This window comes from Nyctibius grandis, chromosome Z (assembly GCF_013368605.1).
Source record: "Nyctibius grandis isolate bNycGra1 chromosome Z, bNycGra1.pri, whole genome shotgun sequence".
NCBI lineage: Eukaryota > Metazoa > Chordata > Aves > Nyctibiiformes > Nyctibiidae > Nyctibius > Nyctibius grandis.
The window spans coordinates 99,857,642-99,878,079 of NC_090695.1; the positions used below are offsets into that span (position 1 = coordinate 99,857,642).

General features: G+C 38.4%; 1 protein-coding gene and 1 long non-coding RNA gene across 3 annotated transcripts in view; one reads left to right on the forward strand and one right to left on the reverse strand.

Annotated features, from left to right (window-relative positions):
- Window positions 1-19,364, forward strand: part of KCTD5 (potassium channel tetramerization domain containing 5) — a 34,643-nt gene extending 15,279 nt beyond the window's left edge. For both annotated transcript variants that reach the window (XM_068423002.1, XM_068423003.1), the window contains 2 exons: window positions 4,944-5,069; window positions 12,984-19,364. In XM_068423002.1, the coding sequence (XP_068279103.1) occupies window positions 4,944-5,069; window positions 12,984-13,013 (156 nt within the window). In that variant the 3' untranslated portion in view covers window positions 13,014-19,364. The remainder of the gene's footprint in view (window positions 1-4,943; window positions 5,070-12,983) is intronic.
- LOC137676301 (uncharacterized) lies at window positions 12,949-20,357 on the reverse strand. Its single transcript, XR_011050066.1, has 2 exons — window positions 20,109-20,357; window positions 12,949-13,088 (listed from the first exon to the last, which is right to left on the reverse strand). It is a non-coding gene; the product is annotated as an uncharacterized lncRNA (long non-coding RNA).
- Between the last annotated feature and the right edge of the window lie 81 nt (window positions 20,358-20,438).

A 20,438-nucleotide genomic window follows, 5' to 3' on the forward strand; every position in this document is an offset into this window, starting at 1 on the left:
TGTGTACAGGCAGCATGATGTTATTTGTGTGTTCATGGCCTAGATAGCTCAAAGTAAAATTCGACATAATAAAATGGAAGATGGGGCAAGGCAGTGAAGAAATGAAGGCAGGTATAAAATTTAAAAAAAAAAAATCTGGAAGGGAATTAATTTTCCTTCCTCATAGATTCGAAGTCTGACAATTGCATTAAGAGACCTGAAATAAATGTGCTTCTGGTCCCGGTATCAGTCGTCAGTGCTGCGTTTAAGGGCTGACGTGTATGTATCTTTATAGCCTTTTGCAAATCCTTTGAGAAGGCAGTAGAATGAATGCATTATAACTGTAAAAGGTATAGAGACCATTCTTACATTCATGCAACTTGATTCTGTGAAAAAAAATTGAGGGGAGGACTTTCTATCAACTGTTAGTTAGTATAATTAAAAAAAAAAAAAAAAAGATGAACTTTCCAAGACAAGCTCTCTAATGTACAAGGAGTTCACCACGTCTTAAATAGAAACAGTAATATTCAAAGTATAAGAATATTTAAAATAGAATTTGAGAATAATTGTTACGAAATTTACTCAGTTTTGAGAATGAGACCATCAAGAAAGAGAAGGAAACTGGTAGTTAAGAAGTAGAAGAGTTAATTAATACGAGTAACTCCAGTGGGAAGCAGAGAAAGACAGAGATGCTGTTTGTACAAGTTGGAGTGGTTATCTGCGGTGGTAATACTATCGCTAATTTGTCCTGTAAATGTACTGTATAGATTCTGAATCAATATTGTTAAACCAGTATAGCAAATCTGTATAGGCAAGTTATTGAAATGTTGCTGGTTTTGAGATCTGTCTCAATTCAGTTAGGCTTGAGATTTGTTCACTTCAAAAATAAGGTTCCGAAAAGTGATGCACCAACCATTTTGCCTATTGATAGGGATATTTTTAGGTGTACAGCCATTGATTTAAGACAGGAGGAGATTTGTATATTTTGCTGCCATTGAGTAACTTGATGCAGAAATCATTTGACCTATTCTCTCAGCTATACTATTTTTATCATCTGTTTTTCTTAAATAGTCTTTTTTGAAAGACACAGTTATCCTCTCACGGAGCTGCAGACTTAGGAATGAGTTCTTCAGAAACTTACTTCATTATTGTCCTTGAAATAATTCTTAAATCTTTCCTCTTTGAAGACAAGCCTGACCATAGCTAGTCATCAGGTAGTCTCTGTCCACCTTTACTTATGCCAAACTGTTTGGTTTATTTTTAACATTGCCCTTTCTGATTGTCATCTTTTATCTTACTTAAAAGTTCAGGCTTTATGAGACAGGAACTTCCCTGTTGTTATTTCTTTGTCTTTTCAGGAGAATTCTGACCTATATTGGCACATCAAGCGATATAATGCAAATAACTGTATTTCTGTTGATTAATAATAACAATACTTTCCATTCCTGCCTTTTTTACTTACAGCTGACAGCCTGCTAGTGTCAGTGCCCTTATTCATGCAAACAGTGAGTGGATCATGATCTAATGAATTTTCTGTGATAAGTAACATTGGCATTTTCTATGCTCAGTTATGATGCTGTTAGGTCTCACAGGGACACTCAAGCAGGATGACACTGCTTTAGTAAGGAGTGCAGTGAAACAGAATGGAAGTTAAACAAGTCATGGAAGGGAAAAACCATTACGGAAAAATACATACATGCATGTATACATAATCATACAAATCTATGAAATTCAGAGTTTCAAAATGTTCTTTTTTTGCTTCCTTAAATTCTTGATCATTAAAACTCTCTCTACTGTTTCAGCCCCATGACCCAAAAAGAGTTTGTCCTTTCAGAAAGTCTGAGAAACAGTAGGCTGGATAATCTGAAATCACAGAACCACAGAACATCCTTTTCCTATGCATTGTAATGCATGTTTTGCACACCTCAGATTACTCTGATTTGTTGTGGGTTCTTTTTTTTGGGGGGGGGGGAGCGGGGGGGGAGTTTAACAATTACTTCCAGTTTATCAGCATCCTTCTTAAAGTGTTGCCACCAACACTGGGAACAATGGGGTGACTTTTGGGATACAAGTGCTGAAATACTGCTTTATTTCTGATCATACTTTCTGACAAAGCAGTTCAGTTCTAGCATGCTATTGATACTATGCAAATAATACATTCTTAGATGCACACATATGGAACTGCTTACAAGAGTACCATGTTTTGGAGTTTTGAAGAACTTGTGTTTAAAGTTGCAAAAGTGACTTGGTCTTGAAATGCACCAGCTGATTAATAATGGCAAAAAGTCTTCTAGATGTTTTGCAATCAGCTAAATCGAGAGTCCTATCCAACTAGCTACTAAGTAGTCAGTCTGCCTTGTGTCCTAAAAAGACCTGTGTGCAAAAGGTCAATTTATCTGGATTATGATGCATTAGTGAGGGATGTAAGTAGCTATCGACTGAGCACCTATCAACCTTGTTGAACCAGGATTGATGATTTGGCTGGTGTTTGGATCTTGTATCTTATCTGCTTTCAGAGAGGTCTATGTTTCTTTTGAGTGTTAGTGAGTAAAGAATTATTTTTCCTTCAGGTAGTTGTTGTCATAGCTTATCTAATATCAAGTTCTTGCCATTTTGCAAGAAGAAAAGTTGACTATACACTAAATCAAATCATACGCTTGAATTTTATTCTTCAAATTTCTCTTCAGAGAAGGTGAATTATGTGTGGCTTTATTTAAACATGAATCCACTTTTTGAATGCTTTTCTAGTCTTTAGGTGGGTTTAAAATACTGTTTAAAATAGTCCTACATTTTACCTCAATAATTGAACCTGTTACTGTATTTGTATTGTATGGTTTGTAATTACTATATAATATGTAGGATAAACTTTATACCACTTTAACAGACTTAGAGCCAACTTAATGGCTTTTTTTCCTGAAAATTTGTGCATGGTGTTTTTTACTGATAGGGAAAAGAATCAGCGAATCATCTCTGTGTATGAAGTAAGGCTGGGTTGATTTTTCAGCTTTTCAGTGGACTTTCTTGGTCTGTTTTATGCAACTAAGCAACTAGTTACTTTATGGGTCTTGTGATTCTACATTACAAAAATATGTTACGGTGCAGGCTGCAGAGTATCCATTGTGAGAGATTATCTGACTTAACGTTTCAAGATGAATGGTGCCTTTGTATTCCAATGAGGATGTATTGGTGCTTCTAAAAAACCTGGGGTTTTGTAACTTCATTACATGGCTTTGCTGGGAAGAATGTCTTTATCACATCATTTTTGATCCGCCTGTGTTCATTACTGACTACGTATGTATTTTGCAGGACTAGAGTGATGTTAGGAGTGGAGGAGGGAGGGAAAGGTTTCTGGAGATCACACCCAGACAGGTAGTTTGAGCGCCCTGGATTTTGATTGCCAGTGCTGTTCGTTGGAGGCTGAGCCTTGTGTGCTGTAATGCCGTCAGGATGTTACAGGGTGTTACCTCGTCTAGGCCTGGCATCGAGGTGGTTCATTGTGCAGACATAGTGCCTGCTGCTCTTTGTAGACGTTGGCTCTGTCTGTCTGTGGAGGTGCTTGCTTGTCTGTCTTACCACGGTGCTGGAACATCTGAGCATCTCTCCTCTCCGTAAAAGTGCAATGAGGCTTTATTTTCTCCCAGCAGTGCTATATGGAAGCTGCTTTTAACCTTGTTCTACCTTCCGCTTTTGTTGGGGGAATAATCTTATCCCTCAAGTACGGATTCTGGACCAAGATTTTATCTTGGCTGCATCTTCCCTGCTTTGACAAGGCTTTTACTCTCTTTGGTGCTCTGCTAGATTAATGGCAGTACACGTTTTGTTTTTAGACAGATAACTACAGTGTTTTGAGTGCTGTTGCCCTAAAAAACAAGTCAAGTCTTTTCTATGAGGCCGTTACCAAGGCACTTTAACGATGTAGTAGACACTGGAGAATAGGACAGCCTTATCATACGTGTGTGGTGATTTGGTAGGTAGATTTAATATAGTTTTGGCAGTGACAGATACAGTGTATCTGTGCCACAGGTTGATTTTTAGGACTTTGGTCTGAGTCAGTAGTAATAGCACCATACAATATCTTGTCATGCTTTTGAAATAAACCTTTAAAATAAATGAACCCGTTACACCTGAATTGATTCTGGCTTGGGAAGGCAGGTTATGTAAAGCTTCTAGCATTAGGTAAGTGTACTGTGTGTAAGGTAAGACGAGCTACATGGAATTTCTGCCATTTGATAAACATGCTGCATACGAGGTAGTACTGATGTTGAGTATATCCTTTCTCAGTAAATTGTCATTTATCATTCAATATCGAGACTTGTAGAAGATTGTAAATAAGTCACATTTCACTATTCATGGCTTCCTTTCGCTTGTAGCACTTCCTTAACTAACTTCATTGTAGCAGTACTTACGAATTTCAGATGTTAATCTTGGTGTCCCGCCATGCTGTGTCTTGCTGTTTTCCAATCAAATGCAAATTCTGTCTTTGTCCGCTCAAAATAAGTTTCAATAGAAGTACAGTTATTCTGTAAGTAAAGTGGTGGGTATCCCTTCAGGCTAAAGTGCTTCCTGCATGCTGCCATTTACATGTTAAATCATGCCACATTAAGGTACCACATACAAAGTTTTTAAAAATTAACTTTGGAGGATGGGAAGGTTTCCAGTAAATAACAAAATAGGGAACAGGCTACTTCTCCACTGACTTGCCTCTGTAGCCTTTTCTTTCAAAGTATAATCATAACCATAAATCATGAATTCTGTAAATGTTTAAAAAGAAAAGCTATGTTTATCTTATCATCAGAGTGTCTGTATTTGTCAACATCAAAACGTATTTGCACTGACGTGGAGAATCATGCTTTAGGCACAGCCAACAGTCCGAAGAGTGAGGAGTGTTTGTACTAATGATGAGAATTTATGGAATTTGTTTTATGTGGAAATGCAGTTGACTTTTTTTGTTTCTCATCTTTCAGCTGGTCAGTATTGGTTCTTCCTATAACTATGGCAATGAAGATCAGGCTGAATTTCTGTGTGTTGTCTCAAAGGAATTGCATAACACTCCCTACGGCACAACCAGTGAACCCAGTGAAAAAGCAAAGGTAGGTTACTAGACATGGGACTAAAGAAATGGTGTCAAATTGGGTGGGCTTGACTAAGTCATGCTAGGCCTACCTCTGTTTGGGACCATTATTTTGATTGCCTTTTTTCCCCTCACTCATGACTAATAGTGGTTCCCTGTCCATTGTATGAGAGACTGTAAATGGTACAGTCAGCATGCATTTGTTATACCAGATGGGTTCTTTAAATGCAGTACTCTGTACTGTTCCTGATACTTGCCCTGTTTTTTCGAGTATTGGCAGATCCTTGCTGTTTGCAGTTAAGAATCTAGGTTTTGTTTCTTACACATGTGAATGCTTCCTTATTCTGCCACCGGTTCAGTTGGAAACTTTTTCTTGCTTGAGTTCAACTGAAGAAATCTTAACTGTCAAGAATGGAGATTGTAATATGCTGTCTCTGAAAAACAGTCATGTGCAATATGTTATAAAATGAAGGTATTTGTTAGCTTAATGTTTTCAGGTTTCTACCTAGTTCTCTTTACTTTCTGTAACCAGTTTTACAAAAAGATTGTAATGGGCACAGTATCTTAGTATTTTACTCGGTTGTCTTTCAGAGTTTGTACCAGGGAAAATGTAAAAACACAACTGAATAGTAATAAGGCAGGCTAGTTATGTATGTAAGTGTATTCTTCCGTGCATATTGAACAGTTTTTATCATTGTATTGTTGCTTTGTGTGAGGATATGACTACAGGCAAACTTGATACTTCTGTAATTGCCTTAAAAGCTTTTCATTTAGTATATGTAGATGGGAAACAATTGGTAAAACATCAAAGGTTGCTTTTTCAAGAATCGCCTGGAAATAAATTAATTTTGAAATAATGCTAAGAACTGATCTGGGTCTTGGCGCCGAGGCCTCAAATAGATAAAACTTCACAACTTTCTGTACCTTGTAACTTGGTTATGCAGCTACACATATGGACACATTTTTGTAAATTGCACTATAAAAATACTCTAAGCTTTATGTTCGATTCTTAGTGAAATGATTAATGTATGCTCTTTTGTCACTGTTGAGATAAAACTTCCGAAGAGTTATAAGGGATTAACGTAGTCAAGGGCAAGCAGTGAACCGGGGTAAACCACGGCTCACTCTTTCCAAAACCCTAGTCAAGGTCTGCTTTTGCCAGGATGCTTCAGGAAAACTTTAAAAGTTGAGAAGTTAAAGAGGTGTGTGGTGATAATTTAGGGCTGAGATATGTACCTGAAATAGAATGTGGGATTCTAGAACCTAATAAATGTCTTCATAAGGAATGGTAGTACATCTTCAGGGAACTTCAGAAGTTGCCAGAGTTACATTGCATCCTCAATGTGAAAGAAAATACGGATCACATGAAACTATTGAACCCTAAATACAAAAAGCTAGTTCAGAGTGCAGTAAACTCTGTAAATTCAGTAGCTCTGAGAGAAGCTAAATCTTAGACCTTTCCATTGAAGTGCGTCTTGGTTATTGTTTCAGAGAAGAGAGCAGAGCATAATTTGACCAGGGTGATTAATAAGAATTACTGTTAATTTTGGTTGGAAATATAAACATTCAGTCCTTTTGTCCTGGAAAAGTTGAGCTGTTGCTAGCAATTAATGTCAATACTTGAAGAATCATTTTATATATATTGTGTTTCTGATAGATCAATTAATTTTTTCATAGGTGTATGTTGTGCCTGAAAAAAAAAGAAAAGGAAAAAAAAAATTCTTCTTAGTTGAGAGGTTTCTGACAGCTGCGTTCAGGAATCTTGACCGGACCTTGAGAGCTGTTGTCTCAATAATTCCCTGTTAGCCAGCATTAATCCTCTAGCCTGCACTCTGTTCATTAGTGTCTGAGTTGGTCTTCATGAAGTTCATATGATTGAAATTCTGGTATCCAGTGATATATACAGAATAATGAGTTAATGTGCTGGGGCTGACTTTTAGAAGCCATGAGAAAGTCTTCCTATTACTTTCACAGCAGGCCGAGTTAGAGAAAACAAAAAACTGCCAGTATGTAATTTTTATTGACAAGTACTTCAATTTTAATTAATAGTACTGGACTTTCAAAATAGGAAAAAGCATTTTCTGATAGCCCATCTAATCAAGCTTCGCCTTCATTCATTCTTAGAGACTTTTTTCCTTGTGTTTTCTTTTTTTGGAAACCAGTTTGCATAGTAGTTGACTTCATGTAACCTTCTCGTACACCTAAGCAAAGGAAATTAACTGCATTTGGGACATGACTTAAATGGTTCCAGTGCCTTTTACTGGTAGCCACAGCACTACTGAAAGATAACCTGTATTCCCACGAGCAGTCTTTCATACCGCTTTATTGACCTGTCACTCTTGGGACACATGACCAAAGCTTGTTCATAACGTCTGTATCCAAAGTTAGATTCTCAAGTGCTATCCTTTCCCATCTGTGGCAAAGAGTACACGGAGTTAAGATACCAGCTTTACAGTTTTATTTAAATTTTCTCTGCACTTATGGTCCCTATTGTGATGTTCCATGGCACTATTGGCTTCCATCTGCTGACTTTAGGACATTTGAAAAAGGAAATTTTCATGAAATCTGTAATGAAATTGTCTGCTGTCATGCTTTCTTACAAAGAGTGGGGGTCCCAGGTAACAGTAAATAAATGTCATTCCCAGATGCTTCAAGTGTAAGTGAACTGTACTTTGTTGCAGCTCTGACTCACTTGCAATCTCTTCTTTTCCCTTCCTTTCTCTATACTTGCTGCATGCTGCATGCCACTCAGAGTGAGGATGAAGAAACGGATTACGATATGAATGACTCAGATTAAGTGTAAATGTCATGGTGAGCACTAGCTGCCCTAGGATTTTACCCAGATGCTTTTCTGCTCCGTCCAGTTCCTACCCCCACTAGTGCTGTCCTTTGGCTAGTCCTGGTGGTGTGTGTGTTTGTGATTATAGTTGTGGCATGGTTAGCAAAGATAGAATTCCTGTTCTGGATATTGCTTCTTTGACAGAATAATTAGTGTTGCCGTTATAAGCTGTATTGTGATTGGTTCCTTTTAAGCTTTGCTGAGAAGAAAAGTTCTTCATGTAGATTCTAGGGGCAGAATTGCTTTTCATTTTTATTTTCCGTGCACCAGCTTTTCTGTCAAATGGTTTTTTACGTATAGAGGCATCTGATACAAACTTACAGTACACATTTTCAGTAAATGTCTGATTTGGTAACAAATGAGCAAACTTGACTGAAGTGCAACATAGTCAAAAGGTGGTCTTATCTGATTATTTTAAAACTAATAATTTTTGAATCAAGACCTGGCAAATACAAGGAAAAAGTGTGATCTTGGTGCTACAGTTATATTTATCATGGGAAACAACTCTCTCCAGGGAGGGACCAGGTCCTTTCCACTGTAGTTTGACATCTTATTGAAGATCAAGGTACTTTAAAAGTCACAAGTGGAAGAACACAAAAGTTGCATCAGACAGAACAACTTATGCAACCTTTTCCTAACGTGTCTGCAAGCACTGCTGGAATTGAATGCAAGGTTCTTAAGCTGCCTGAGAGACGAACAGTCCTTAAAATGCTATTCTATCTGCAGCAGATTTATTTTGAGTGGGAGGAAATAGTTCTCACATTCTGCTTCCCTAAGAAGCAATCACACTCAGGCCCCTAGGATATGAGAGTTCATTCAGCATTGTTTAGGGTTTATAAGTCAACTTTGGATCTGGTGCACCTGGAGGAAAAACAGAACAGAAACATGAAAAGAAAGAAAATTCTGAACACAGCAGATCTGCGCTAGCGTCGGGATGGTCCGCAGTATCAGTACAGACTGGGTGATGAATGGATCGAGAGCAGTGCTGCACAGGAGGACTTGGGGATGCTGGTGGGTGAAAAATTGGACACGAGCCAACAACGTACACTTGCAGCCCAGAAAGCCAATTATCTGGGGCTGCATCAAAAGAAGCGTGGCCAGCAGGTCGAGGGAGCTGATTCTCCCCCTCTACTCCACTCTCATGAGGCCCTACCTGGAGCACTGCGTCCAGCTCTGGGGTTCCCAGTACAAGAAAGACATGGACCTGTTAGACTGGGTCCAGAGGAGGGATGTGAAACTGGCTGGAGGGCCGGAACACCTCTGCTATGAAGGAAGGCTGAGAGAGTTGGGGTTGTTCAGCGTGGAGAAGAGAAGGCTCCAGGGAGATGTTATTGCAGCCTTCCAATACTTAAAAGGGGCTTATAAGAAAGACTGAGAAAAACTTTTTACCAGGGCCTGTAGTGACAGGCCAAGGGGCAATGTTTTCAAACTGAAAGAGGGTAGATTTAGATTGACAGAAGTCATAACTATGAGGGTGATGTGACACTGGAACAGGTTGCCCAGAGAAGTTATGGATGCGTCCTCCCTGGAAGTGATCAGGGTCGGGTTGGGTGGGTCTTTGAGCATCATTTCAAGCATTTTGTCTACTGAAAGATGTCCCTGCCTATGGCAGGGGGCTTGAACTAGATGATCTTTAAAGGTCCCTTCCAACCCAAACCGTTCAGTGATTCTGTGATCTGAAGTGTGCAGACAGAGGAGCATTATCAGTGAAGTCACCTGTTTAGCTAGCAGAGCGTGTTCTCACACAAAAGCTTCTTCGTGCCTGATTCTGCTCCAGACATACTCCTCAATCCTAGCTAATAGCAGTTTGGAAGAAGACCGGCCATAACCTTTTTCAAATTTTATTGACCTCTGTTAGTGTTGAGACATCTTCTCTTGGCATTTTTGCCCAGTAAGCCACTAAAATTTTTAGGAATAGTCTTATTAAAACGTTTTTCAGGAAAAAAAAGGAGGAATTTCAAATTGCAGAACAGAGTCATTCATCCTTTCAGTATTTAGTAGGTAAATACGATTTTGATAGAATTGAAATTTAATTTCGCCTTTGGACAAAGTCACTGCCAATGACTACAGAAGATTCTCTTTCACACAGTTTCTGACCAGAGGTGGATGGAACACCATTCATGAGAGCTTGCTGATCAGAAATCATTTCCCATTTAGTAAAGGCAGGGGTTCCAGAAGAAGCACTAAGCAAAGTGTGTTAAAATATTGCCTGATCTGATATAATTTTCTGCTTTACGTTGGGTTTACTGGCTCAGTAAAGTGTGCGAAGTTCAGCATCCAGATCTGGCTTAGCTTTATCTTATTCTATGTGTTCCTGAAGCTACAGAAAATAGTTGCAAGTTTATTAATCTGAGAAGTATTTTTTATCTTCTAGGAAAGAATAAACTCAAATATGTCATTCAAAATTGGAAATACTCACAAAATGAATAGATCCAGTATTATTTTCTAACTGCACAGGTGCTTGTTTCAGCCACGGTTTCGTCTCTCGAGATTGTTTCACTTACTGACTACATTTGCTGGGTCACTGTTATCTGCTATGTGCACATCTACTCTAGCACTTTGTTCTCAGCTGTGACCAACAGCAAATACTTGAGGAAAAAGTTTAAGTATGAGGCGTTTATCAAATTAACTCATGATATATTTCTCCAGCTTCCAGTAAGCCTCAGTTTAGGAATTTTGGCTTCAAGCCTGCATCGAGATCATTGTATGAAAGCTACAATGACACTATGATACCATGAGTAGGTATCAATGGCACTATCTTCTGTAAGTTTGTCTAATCCATTTTGAGGGTATTACACTAGCAGTGCTGAGCAATTTTCAGGGCCTGGCTTTTCGCTTTCCTACAGCTTCATATGAAACGCTTTTTGCTTAGTACATATAGTAAATTATCTTAATGAAATAAGCAATGTTTGCATCTAAAATAAACCCTAAAGCATGTCATGACCCATGGGAAACATCTTTCTATATTTTGGAAATTTATCCAAGTAGCTGCAGTGACATCTGTCTTCATAACTTCAAAATAATAATATTGAATTTGAAATGAAAAAGAACTTTGTATGCACAAAGGAAGATGCACTGCAGCAAGTGCAGTGAGCAAGTGATAAAGTGGATTTCTTTTTTTAAGCTAACACTGAACTGTCCCTGAGGCACAAAAATGGTGACGGGTTCTTTATGAACTCCAGTCCTTAAAAAATCCCGTGGAGTTGTGCAAAGCAGGTGAGACCCTGCTTGACTACAGTCACTATGAAAGACGTATTAGGCTTCATGACTGATAGAGGCTGATAGGCTAAATTATCAACATTGTAACAGTATTAAAAAGGAACCAAATACCTAGACTTTTTTTTATTTAAAACCATACATGAAACTGCTGTGCTGTGTTAAGTGGTTGGCAGCCTGTACCTTACAAGCACAAAGACTGAAGTGTTTGTATGTGCTGTCAGATTCTGTGGGTCCTCTGGGATGGAACGTGCTACTGAGTACTAGCATCAGGTATTTGTCTTAATATCAGACTACACTGAAGTCATCATAGAAGGAAATTCTACACTCAAGACAGCTGTGCCATTGTCCAGGGATTGTGCCTTTGCTTTCTTGCAGCTTTTGAAGTCAAGAGCCCTTCCCAGTACTAGGAAAACTGTCAAGAAACAAAAGAAAATGAAGTATTGTTAGAGATACTTAGAGGTTAACATTGTTAAGTACTTGTGCTCAGTGCATTTGAAGCTTTGCGTGTGCTTTATTTGGCTACTGTCATGACTGGTTCTGCAGTTTGCTTAAAGTCTTCCCTGCAGTACTAGGCAGCCCAAGAGCTGAGCTCATTATTGCTGATTACCATTGCGTTTAGAGTAGCAACATGAGAAATGTTGTTGCTTGGGCAGTCAGTCCTAAGACTTGGATCCTTTCCTCACTGGAGGAGCCAAAGAGAATTAAAACAGAAAAGGAAGAAGTCAAACGAAGTAGAATAGGTGGTCGTCATGTTGTAAGATGCTATAGACAAGGATTCGTAGGTTTTTCAGGGGCAGATATTTTGTTTCCATTAGACTTCAGTCCCTATGTTTAATATATGCCTTTTAAACCAGCTGCTTTTAGGAAAAAAAAAATCCTTTTGCTCACTGTAATAGGAATCTCAAGCCCTTGGTAACAGTGGGACAATCAAATTTCTTAGACAGAATTTTTGAGAAATATATTCCTCCTCATGAAGTCAGCCTGCATTGCCTCTCAGCTGCCTGGCTTGGGTGTTTCAAAGGATAATAATGGACAAGGTAATGCATGAAAAGTTCAGTGTGCTGAACACAAACAGTTTTCATGTGGACAAGGATGTCTAAAAAACTTGTGAGATCTTGCATGAGCAAATAGTATTAATATAAAAACATTTTAAAATTGCTGTCTTAGTAGTACTTATTTTCGTATAGCTGGTCGGTCTAGCTGATAAGCTTCATATGTCTGAACAGCATAGTGAAAAACTGTGAAGAAATGTAGTTGGTTGACTTTAGTTCATGCGAAAGACCAAGCCTGGGCATCTATTTCAGATTTTAAATCGGTCAGTTGACTTAAATCTTGCCAGCTTGTACTCTTGGCCTTTGAAAACTTCCTGCGTCATCTCACCTAGTGTGCCATTTGTGCACATTTTGAGTTGATAGTTCATGTTTTCAGTTCTAATTTATGGGACACAATTTGCAGCTGAAACTTCAGAGAGTTAAGGACATTTTACTGGAACAGGAAAATTGAAGATTAAATTCAATTTCTAATAAAGTACCAAAGTTCATTTACCACACGGGACCTAAGTATCTTCAGTACTAGGATGAGGGGAAATGGCTTACTTTTTACATCTGCCAACCCTTAAGCTTTCATTACATCAATCATACTCAATCTCTAGCAGTGATTTACATCTATTTTCATGATGTTTAATAGTAGACATTGTATGTATCAACCTGTCTTTTTTTCAGCCTTAAAGCACAGACTTCAGCAATATTCTTGAACCAGCTCCCTGACACTTTGTCAGTTATTTGAAATAGTCATTATGTTGCTCTTTGAACTCCATGCTTTAGGAATGACATTGAGCGAATTTTCATTTATAGAATTTTTATTGGTCTGTTTCAGATTTTGCAAGAACGAGGTTCCAGGATGTGAAGACAGTATTGAACGGTGACAATTGTTTCTCTTTTATTCCAAGATGCAGTGAATTGTCACACTGAAGAGGCTCGGCTGCAAAAGAAAAAATCTGATTTAGACAATTTTCTGTTGATCTGGGTTCAACCATTTTTGCCTATAAGCTGGTGTAAAGTGGCTGAAAGCATTGCAAGATTACATAATGGGAATAGATGGTGTGGGAGTGTGTGTTAAGTTTTGGTTGTAGTGCATGGTTGTACTCTCTTGGGGGCTGACTGACACTGGTCGTTTGAAAAGAAATGACCATGCACTCGTATTTTCCTCTGAGACATGTAGCACTTAATGTCTGGTGCTGGATGACCCAATGTTGATCAGTTTGGAGACATTTTCCTACTAATCATTGTAAACATTTACAGGACAATGTAATTGGTGCTACACACACATACACACACACATTACAGCCCACAAATGCAAATATTTGGGCCTACATTGTTTCAGAATCGGTGGCAGCCCCAGCTGACCGTGTTACACTGCACATTCCTTATGGCTCTGTGACATACTCTATTATGTAATAACAGCCTAGGAGATCAACTGAAACTAGCACGTAAAAAGCTACACAGTAGACAAAAGGTTTCTCTAAAGGAAGGGTGTATATATTGACTGGATTTATAGCATATTTTAATACCCCAAAGGAAGGCTAAACTCGGAGAAAATGGCCTTCATCTGAGTTATTCTTGATGTTTCTTCTGTTAAAACAGTCTCCTCCTGCAACAGTTATGCTCCAGTCTTAGCCAGATGATTGGAAGGGGAATCAAAATTCACTTAAAATGAACAACTGAACATTCTGTTTCTTTTGAGATGTTTGTACTCATATGTGTGTTTGTGCTTTTACAAAATTCCTATAAGCATTGAACTCTGTGGATTATGGTAGAGATTTTCAAGAGCTGGAGGTTGTATGGAAATATGGCTGGCTAGTCCTTGATCCCTGTCTCTGTGACCAGGATTAAAAACAACATTGAGTGTGAACACAAGCTCATCTGATTGATTGAAAAACTTAATTACTTCAGACATTCAGGATACCTGCAATCAGTCTTTCTCTTTCTATACTGTTTCAACTATGCAGTTAAAGAACACTGTTTGAAAGCATCTGGTGCAGCTTTGTTAGTTTGTCCTTGATGAAGGCTAATACACAAGACTGGAGCTTTTTAATACACTATGTTTTGAGCAAAATCTTTAGCACATCTTTAAAACACGTAATGAAATTGACAGTATAAAACTCGGCTTCGTTGACTTATGAAAGCAGTGGAAGGGAGTTTCAAAAAGCTACAAGATTGTTTTGAATTCTAAAGACATTACAGTTTTCATTCTCAGTAACTTCAGAGTTTATGCATATACTCTAGGTAATCCTTTACACAAAAGCCTGATTTTCAAACACACAAGGTCTACTCTTTTTTTTTTTTTTTTTTTTTTTTAGGACTTATACATTGATAAAAGTTTGGCAGAAACAATTTGTAAAAAACGTTTCTACTAAGCAGGTTCAGCAATGGGCTAAATGTTTTGTCCATGCATCTAATGCTTGAAAGGGTTTGTTATACGTTTTGCAACTTGGATGTGGTCTGCACAGGAAACTGCTGGCCCCTCCACAACGACACGTAAAATGTTTGTCTTTTTTTAGGATGTTAAAACTGAATTGAATTTACTAAAAATTTAATTGTGTAGGGGGAAATGTTTATACTTTTATACTTTTTTAGGCACCCATATTTTATCAGCTTAAATTTAGCACCCAAATTTCCCCTAAGTAGTAACAGATTATCTTGCGTATCTGAAAGTAAGCGTAACAGTTGTCTGTGTTAACTGCATATTAAAACATTTCCTCTGCTGCAGTAGTCACTGCGTTTTTAAACAGTAGGACTCCACCAAATTCTCTGAGCTCTCTAGCTCATGGAATTGCAGCCAGCCAGCCATGTTTTTTGTTGTTTTATTGATGTTCTCTACAGAGTAATTTGGCATTGGCCTAGTGGATTTAATGCCTAAAATGTGAATTTTACAATGGTCCTTCTGAATCAGCATTTCTGTTGTCTCTCTTATTTAACACAAAAAAGAATATTTTATTTCATAAAGTGAGATTTTCAAGAATGACAGCAGCAAAGCATGAGTAACTGAGCAAACTGAACAAATTTACAAATATGTAAAAGAGTGGGTTTTTCTAAGTATGTTCTTTTCACTGGAGTATTTTCAGTTTAAAAACATGCTTTTATGGTGAGATTACCTGCAATCTAGTTTACATTGTATCCCTGTTGTAGCAGATTTTGGGGAAATAAGTGGTTAATCATTTTGCACTTTGTTTCCAATACCTCACAAAGATCTTAAGAAAGGAAAAAAAAAAAAAAAGAGACAGAACTTTACTAGGCAGGTACCTTGTAAATTATTTTAAATATGCTGTTGTTTGAGACCACCTGAACTCTAACTACTTTCCTGTTCTTGCTAATGTCATTATTTCTTTAATTTTTGTGAGCACATGAGGCTTTCAGATAGATGGAAGTGCTACCATATGCCGTTTTCAAGGCATTAAGAATTGATCCTTAAATAAGGTTGGTTTCTTTTTATTTGACTCTTGTAATTTCAAATAAAGTTAGCTACAGTAACAAGGTAATTGCATTAGAGTCCAGTCTACATCACCAGGTTTTGCAAACATTGCTTCTTCTGTTAAGATCTTGCAGGATGACATAATGTACTGGTATAGTTTAAACTGGAGTCCTTTGTTTCTTTTCTGTCATTTGGAGAGTATTTACCGCCAGAGAACTGCCTGTGACTGTGTAGAGCTGACGGGTTCACTAGGGGGCTGTAGTTGAAAAGCTGTACTGCAGAAGCCTTTGACACGACCTCTGGATTTACACAGCTTCTCTATTAAATCAAAACAGTATTCCAGGTTAGAATTTACGATACTGAGCACGAAGAGATCATAGCAGAAGGAAATAAAGCAGGAAGGGAGAGATACCAAAATGTAACAGTTAATCAAGGTGACCTCTCAAGAAAATGAAAATTCTATGGAAGATTTAAGTTTCTACCCTTTTGCTATACAAATATTCATAGAATCGTTCGTTGAAGTTGTTTGGCATGTCCATAGAACGTGAGGTTACTTCAGCAGATGATTAGTGGATTTTCAGTGAAATTCTTTGAAGGCTTTTACATGACAAACTTCTTGCAAAACTTGTTTAAAAACTGAGAAGTTCAAATTTACCATAGCAATTTCTTGCTTTGAGTTAGGAAACAGCTGTTGGCCTTAAGTTTCATCAGAGGCTAATTTTCTGTATTGGAGATGACATTTTTATATTAAATGCTTTTGACTTCTTCAAGCAGCAATTGAATCAGAGTTTATCTGCAATGAACAAGTCATTCTGAGGCCTCTAAGACATCATTGTCACCTGGTCCATAATAACTGTCCAAAAGTCTAGTTTAACTCAGCAGCTCCCACAGTAAATGTGAAATAGGTTTTTGTTTGGTTGGTTTTTTTTTTTTAACAAAAGACAAAAGGTTACCTGGAATTTTCTCCCACTTACTGTGGGGTTTCCATGGATTATGGCTAATTGCAGTTTGTTATCCCACGGTAATTTAATTGTGTATCAAAGGCCTGATTGTATTTAGAAGCTTATATTGATTCTCTACTAAACTTTCAGTCCTCAGAATCATAGACTTAGAAAATTTGGAAAATGTACTGTGGGTTTTTTTCACACTCGGCTAGGTTTCTTGTAATGATAGAAGTTCCTTTCATCTTTCATTGTAGCATTAGTAAAAGATATTTCTTAAGAAATTGAGCTCAATGTATCCATCCAACTTTTTTGCCTTCGGTTTTTCTTTAGACAATAGCTGTGTAGCTCTGTTTCTAGCAATGTGAATGCACAGTTATGATTGATTTGAAACAGGACTATTTCCTGAAGATACCAAAATTGAATCAATCTCCTCTTTCTCTGAGAGGTTTTTTTTTTCAGGAGAGAAATGAAAACTTCTAGCAGATTAAACAAAAGAAAACTTGATTGCAGGCATGCTTAAGGAACAGGTCTGTTGAGTAGGATGATGGTGTTTTCAGAAAACTGTTTCTCGGAAGAGAACACTGCATTCCGTGAATGTCTGTTGAGGTTGTTGAGAGTTGTCAGTCCCTTTTTGAGCAGTAGAGAGCTACCACCAGCAAATTAAAACATTAATTACAAATTACTATTTTTATTAATATTACAAAAATGAACTTGGAATGCAAAAATGCAATAGTATCTGATTGAATGAAATGACCTAGAAACTTGATTATAATGTGTATTGTCCAGTCATTCAAGTATACTGGAATACATTCCTTGAGAAGTACTGAGAGAAAAGTGAAGTACTGGGCTTTTCAAGGAGATCAAAGTCAAGTGAAAGAGAGTCTGGAGATGAAGCCTGGGATTTTGTTCACTTGAGATGTGATAAAATCAGAAAGTGTCATTCTCCTATTTTATTCTCTGTCTCACCACATCAAAAGCATCTTTCAAGTTTTTCAAATTAACTTCTTCAATCAGCCCTGAAAGGTAGGGCCCTTGAAAAGAGATGAGATTTTGTTATGCCTTTAACGGTACCTGTTAGCTCGGGATGGTAGGATTAAAACTTCCAGTGGTCATTGGATAAGTGTCTTTTCTAACACAATTTTGAAATACGTACGGTCTGAGGATGCTGCCTGTTACTTCATTATAGTTTAGACTGCAGTTATCTCCAGCTTTAAGGACAATCTCAGGATCTTACCTGGGTTTGTGTGTAGAATTATTGATTCTTAAAATAGTGTAAATATTCAGTTTAAGAAAAAATGTGGAAGGCACTCTAAACTCAGTGTCATATAACTTTTCTTTCTTTTGGCTCACAACAATCAGGAGCTGTCTTTAAAGGCTTTTTACTGAACTGAGGCTTTACAGGGCTAAATAGATGTTATTGTTCAGTTTGCCTAAATGAGTATCAGATAGAAGGAACTCTTTCAATTTTCAGTGCAGAAATGCTAAGGGCTAAAGTCCTTTCCAGGGCTGATTTGAAGTTCCAGAGACATATAGTGTTTAAAAAGCAGCTAGTCTGTTTTTTCTTTCAACTCATGGACTCTAAAATAATTTTTACAAATGTCTGAACCAATTGCAGATATAAGTGTTCATATATAGCTTGGAATTTCAGTATCCAGCTTGGTAAGGAATACATGAGAGAAGACAGTACACTTGCTCAACACTTTATTATTGCCTGTGCTGTAATCTATCAACTTTTATGAACAGCACTGGCAATGAAGAGACTTTGAAGAAGATTCTGCCCCAGGAAATTGTTGCTGAATATTTCATTGCAACTTAGCTGTCCTCTACTTCAACAAGGTCTACCAAGGTATAAACTTGTCAGAAGTTCAGTGAATGGATACTGCTGCAAACATAGCTTTCTGGGCCTGTCGAAGGGTTCTCTTTAGGATGTTGTGTGTTAATAACTACTATAATGAGAGAAACATTTTAGAAAGTTATTTTGCTACTTTGGGGGTGGGTAGAAGGAGAGGGGGTTCTGTGAGCGTGCTCACCTTGCCTTAGAAAGCTGAGCCTAAAGTTTGACCTGACTTAACACCTGTTGAGATTTCCAGGCCTGGTGGTCTGAAATGTAAGAGTTAATGTATTTATGTACATGATTCTTGCTCCTTTTGAATATTTTCCAAAAGCTTATGCACAACTTTACTTAAACTTCACTTGGCTCATGTGTACTTGCTAGGCTGAAGCAAGTGCCAAGGCACTGTAAGAGAAATGTTGCCAGCCTGTCTACCTGGAACTGAAACAAGATCAACAAACTGGTGGAGTATCAAATGGCAACTATTTCCACATGCTTCTGTCCTGAGCTTCATCTCAGCCTACCTATGAAAAATCTTATTTCCTATGGACTCTCTAGGCCCACCTACCCAATTCAACAGATGTTTTTTTTCCTTCTCCCCCAAATCACTGGTCTCAAAATCAGTTGTGCATCAGCTGTTTGCGTTAATATCCAAGTGGCCATATTTGCAACATCTTACTTCCTGGGCAGTGCATTAGCAATAACGCTTTATTTTGTGCCAATTCATTATCTCTGAAGTGTTCTTACTGCAGCAAAGTTTGAGTTTTGATCCGGTTTTAATGCTTTTGCATTAGCCAAAACTCTTAGCACAGACATAGACAAGAAACTGAATTCATGGAATTTCGCTGGATAAAAATCTGCTAGGGCTTCCCAAATCATTTGAAGATGGTTACAGCTAACCATAATTTTTAAACATAAAATTAGAATGTGTGTGGGTATTTTTTTAACCTCCTTTTCATAACACTAGTGTATTGTAAACTGCATGAAATAAACCTGTTTTTTCCTTTTAAAGTCTGATGTCTCGGATATTTCTTTTCTAGATCTGTTAATGTTGACATTAACAGTGTACTATCACTGATATTCCTAGTTTAGCACTTCAGATATGTAGTTTCATTTTTATGCAGTGATCCAAAGCAGTAATACTTTTTCCTTTGTAAAGGAGATGTATCCATTTCTGCTGCCCCAAAGACTTTGTCACAAAAAAGTCACGTTTATTCAGATATATATCTGCTGAGCACGGTATAAACAGAAATGTCCAGCAATGCCTAGATTCATTTTGCCAGCTTTAGGTGCCAGTTGTGAAGAAACAGAATTCCTCCAGTAGGCATTTTAATGTGCCTAGGATGAATCTCTCTTGCAGGTGCCTGCCATCCTTCCAGGTGGGATGCTGGGCAACAAGGTTCCTAACTTCAGCACGTATTTTGATTAGGGCCGATTCAAATCTGATTATTTATTGAAATAGTTAATTGTAGAGTTCCCAAGAAGAGAAACCATTTTGAACTTTCACTACTACATAGAACATAGTTCAAGGCACGTTAACAAACACAGACTAGTGCAAGGCATGGATACGCAGAGATTTCAGGACTGAAATGTCTTACATTTCATTAAAATTAGAAAAATAAGTCAAAGACGAGAACAGAATGTGATTATACCCTACATGCCACTAAAAATGCTTTCTTAGAAACCAAACACACGCATGCCTCCCCCCTCCAACCACAATGGGAAACAAAAAGCACGGAGCGTGAAGTACGCTACCTCTTAAAAGTGAGGGAAAACAAAACCAGATTCGGACCAAACACACAACTGAACACTGCGCCAGGGGCAGTCGGGCAGTCTCTGCGCCTTCCCGCGCCCCACGGAGCCGGGGACAGCCCCGACCGACGGTCAGGAGGGACGGCCGGCAACAGCAGTGCTCCGCTGCGGCTCCTCAGCCAGCGCCGCGCCTCCTGCCGCCCCGGAGCGGCGGGGAGCCGGGCCCGTCCGGCGGCGGGAGCCCGCCTCAGCCGCGGCCCGCCCCCGCGGCCAGCCCCGCCCCCTCTGACAGGCTCTCCCGCCCGCCCATCACCCGCGAAAGCTCCGCAGGGG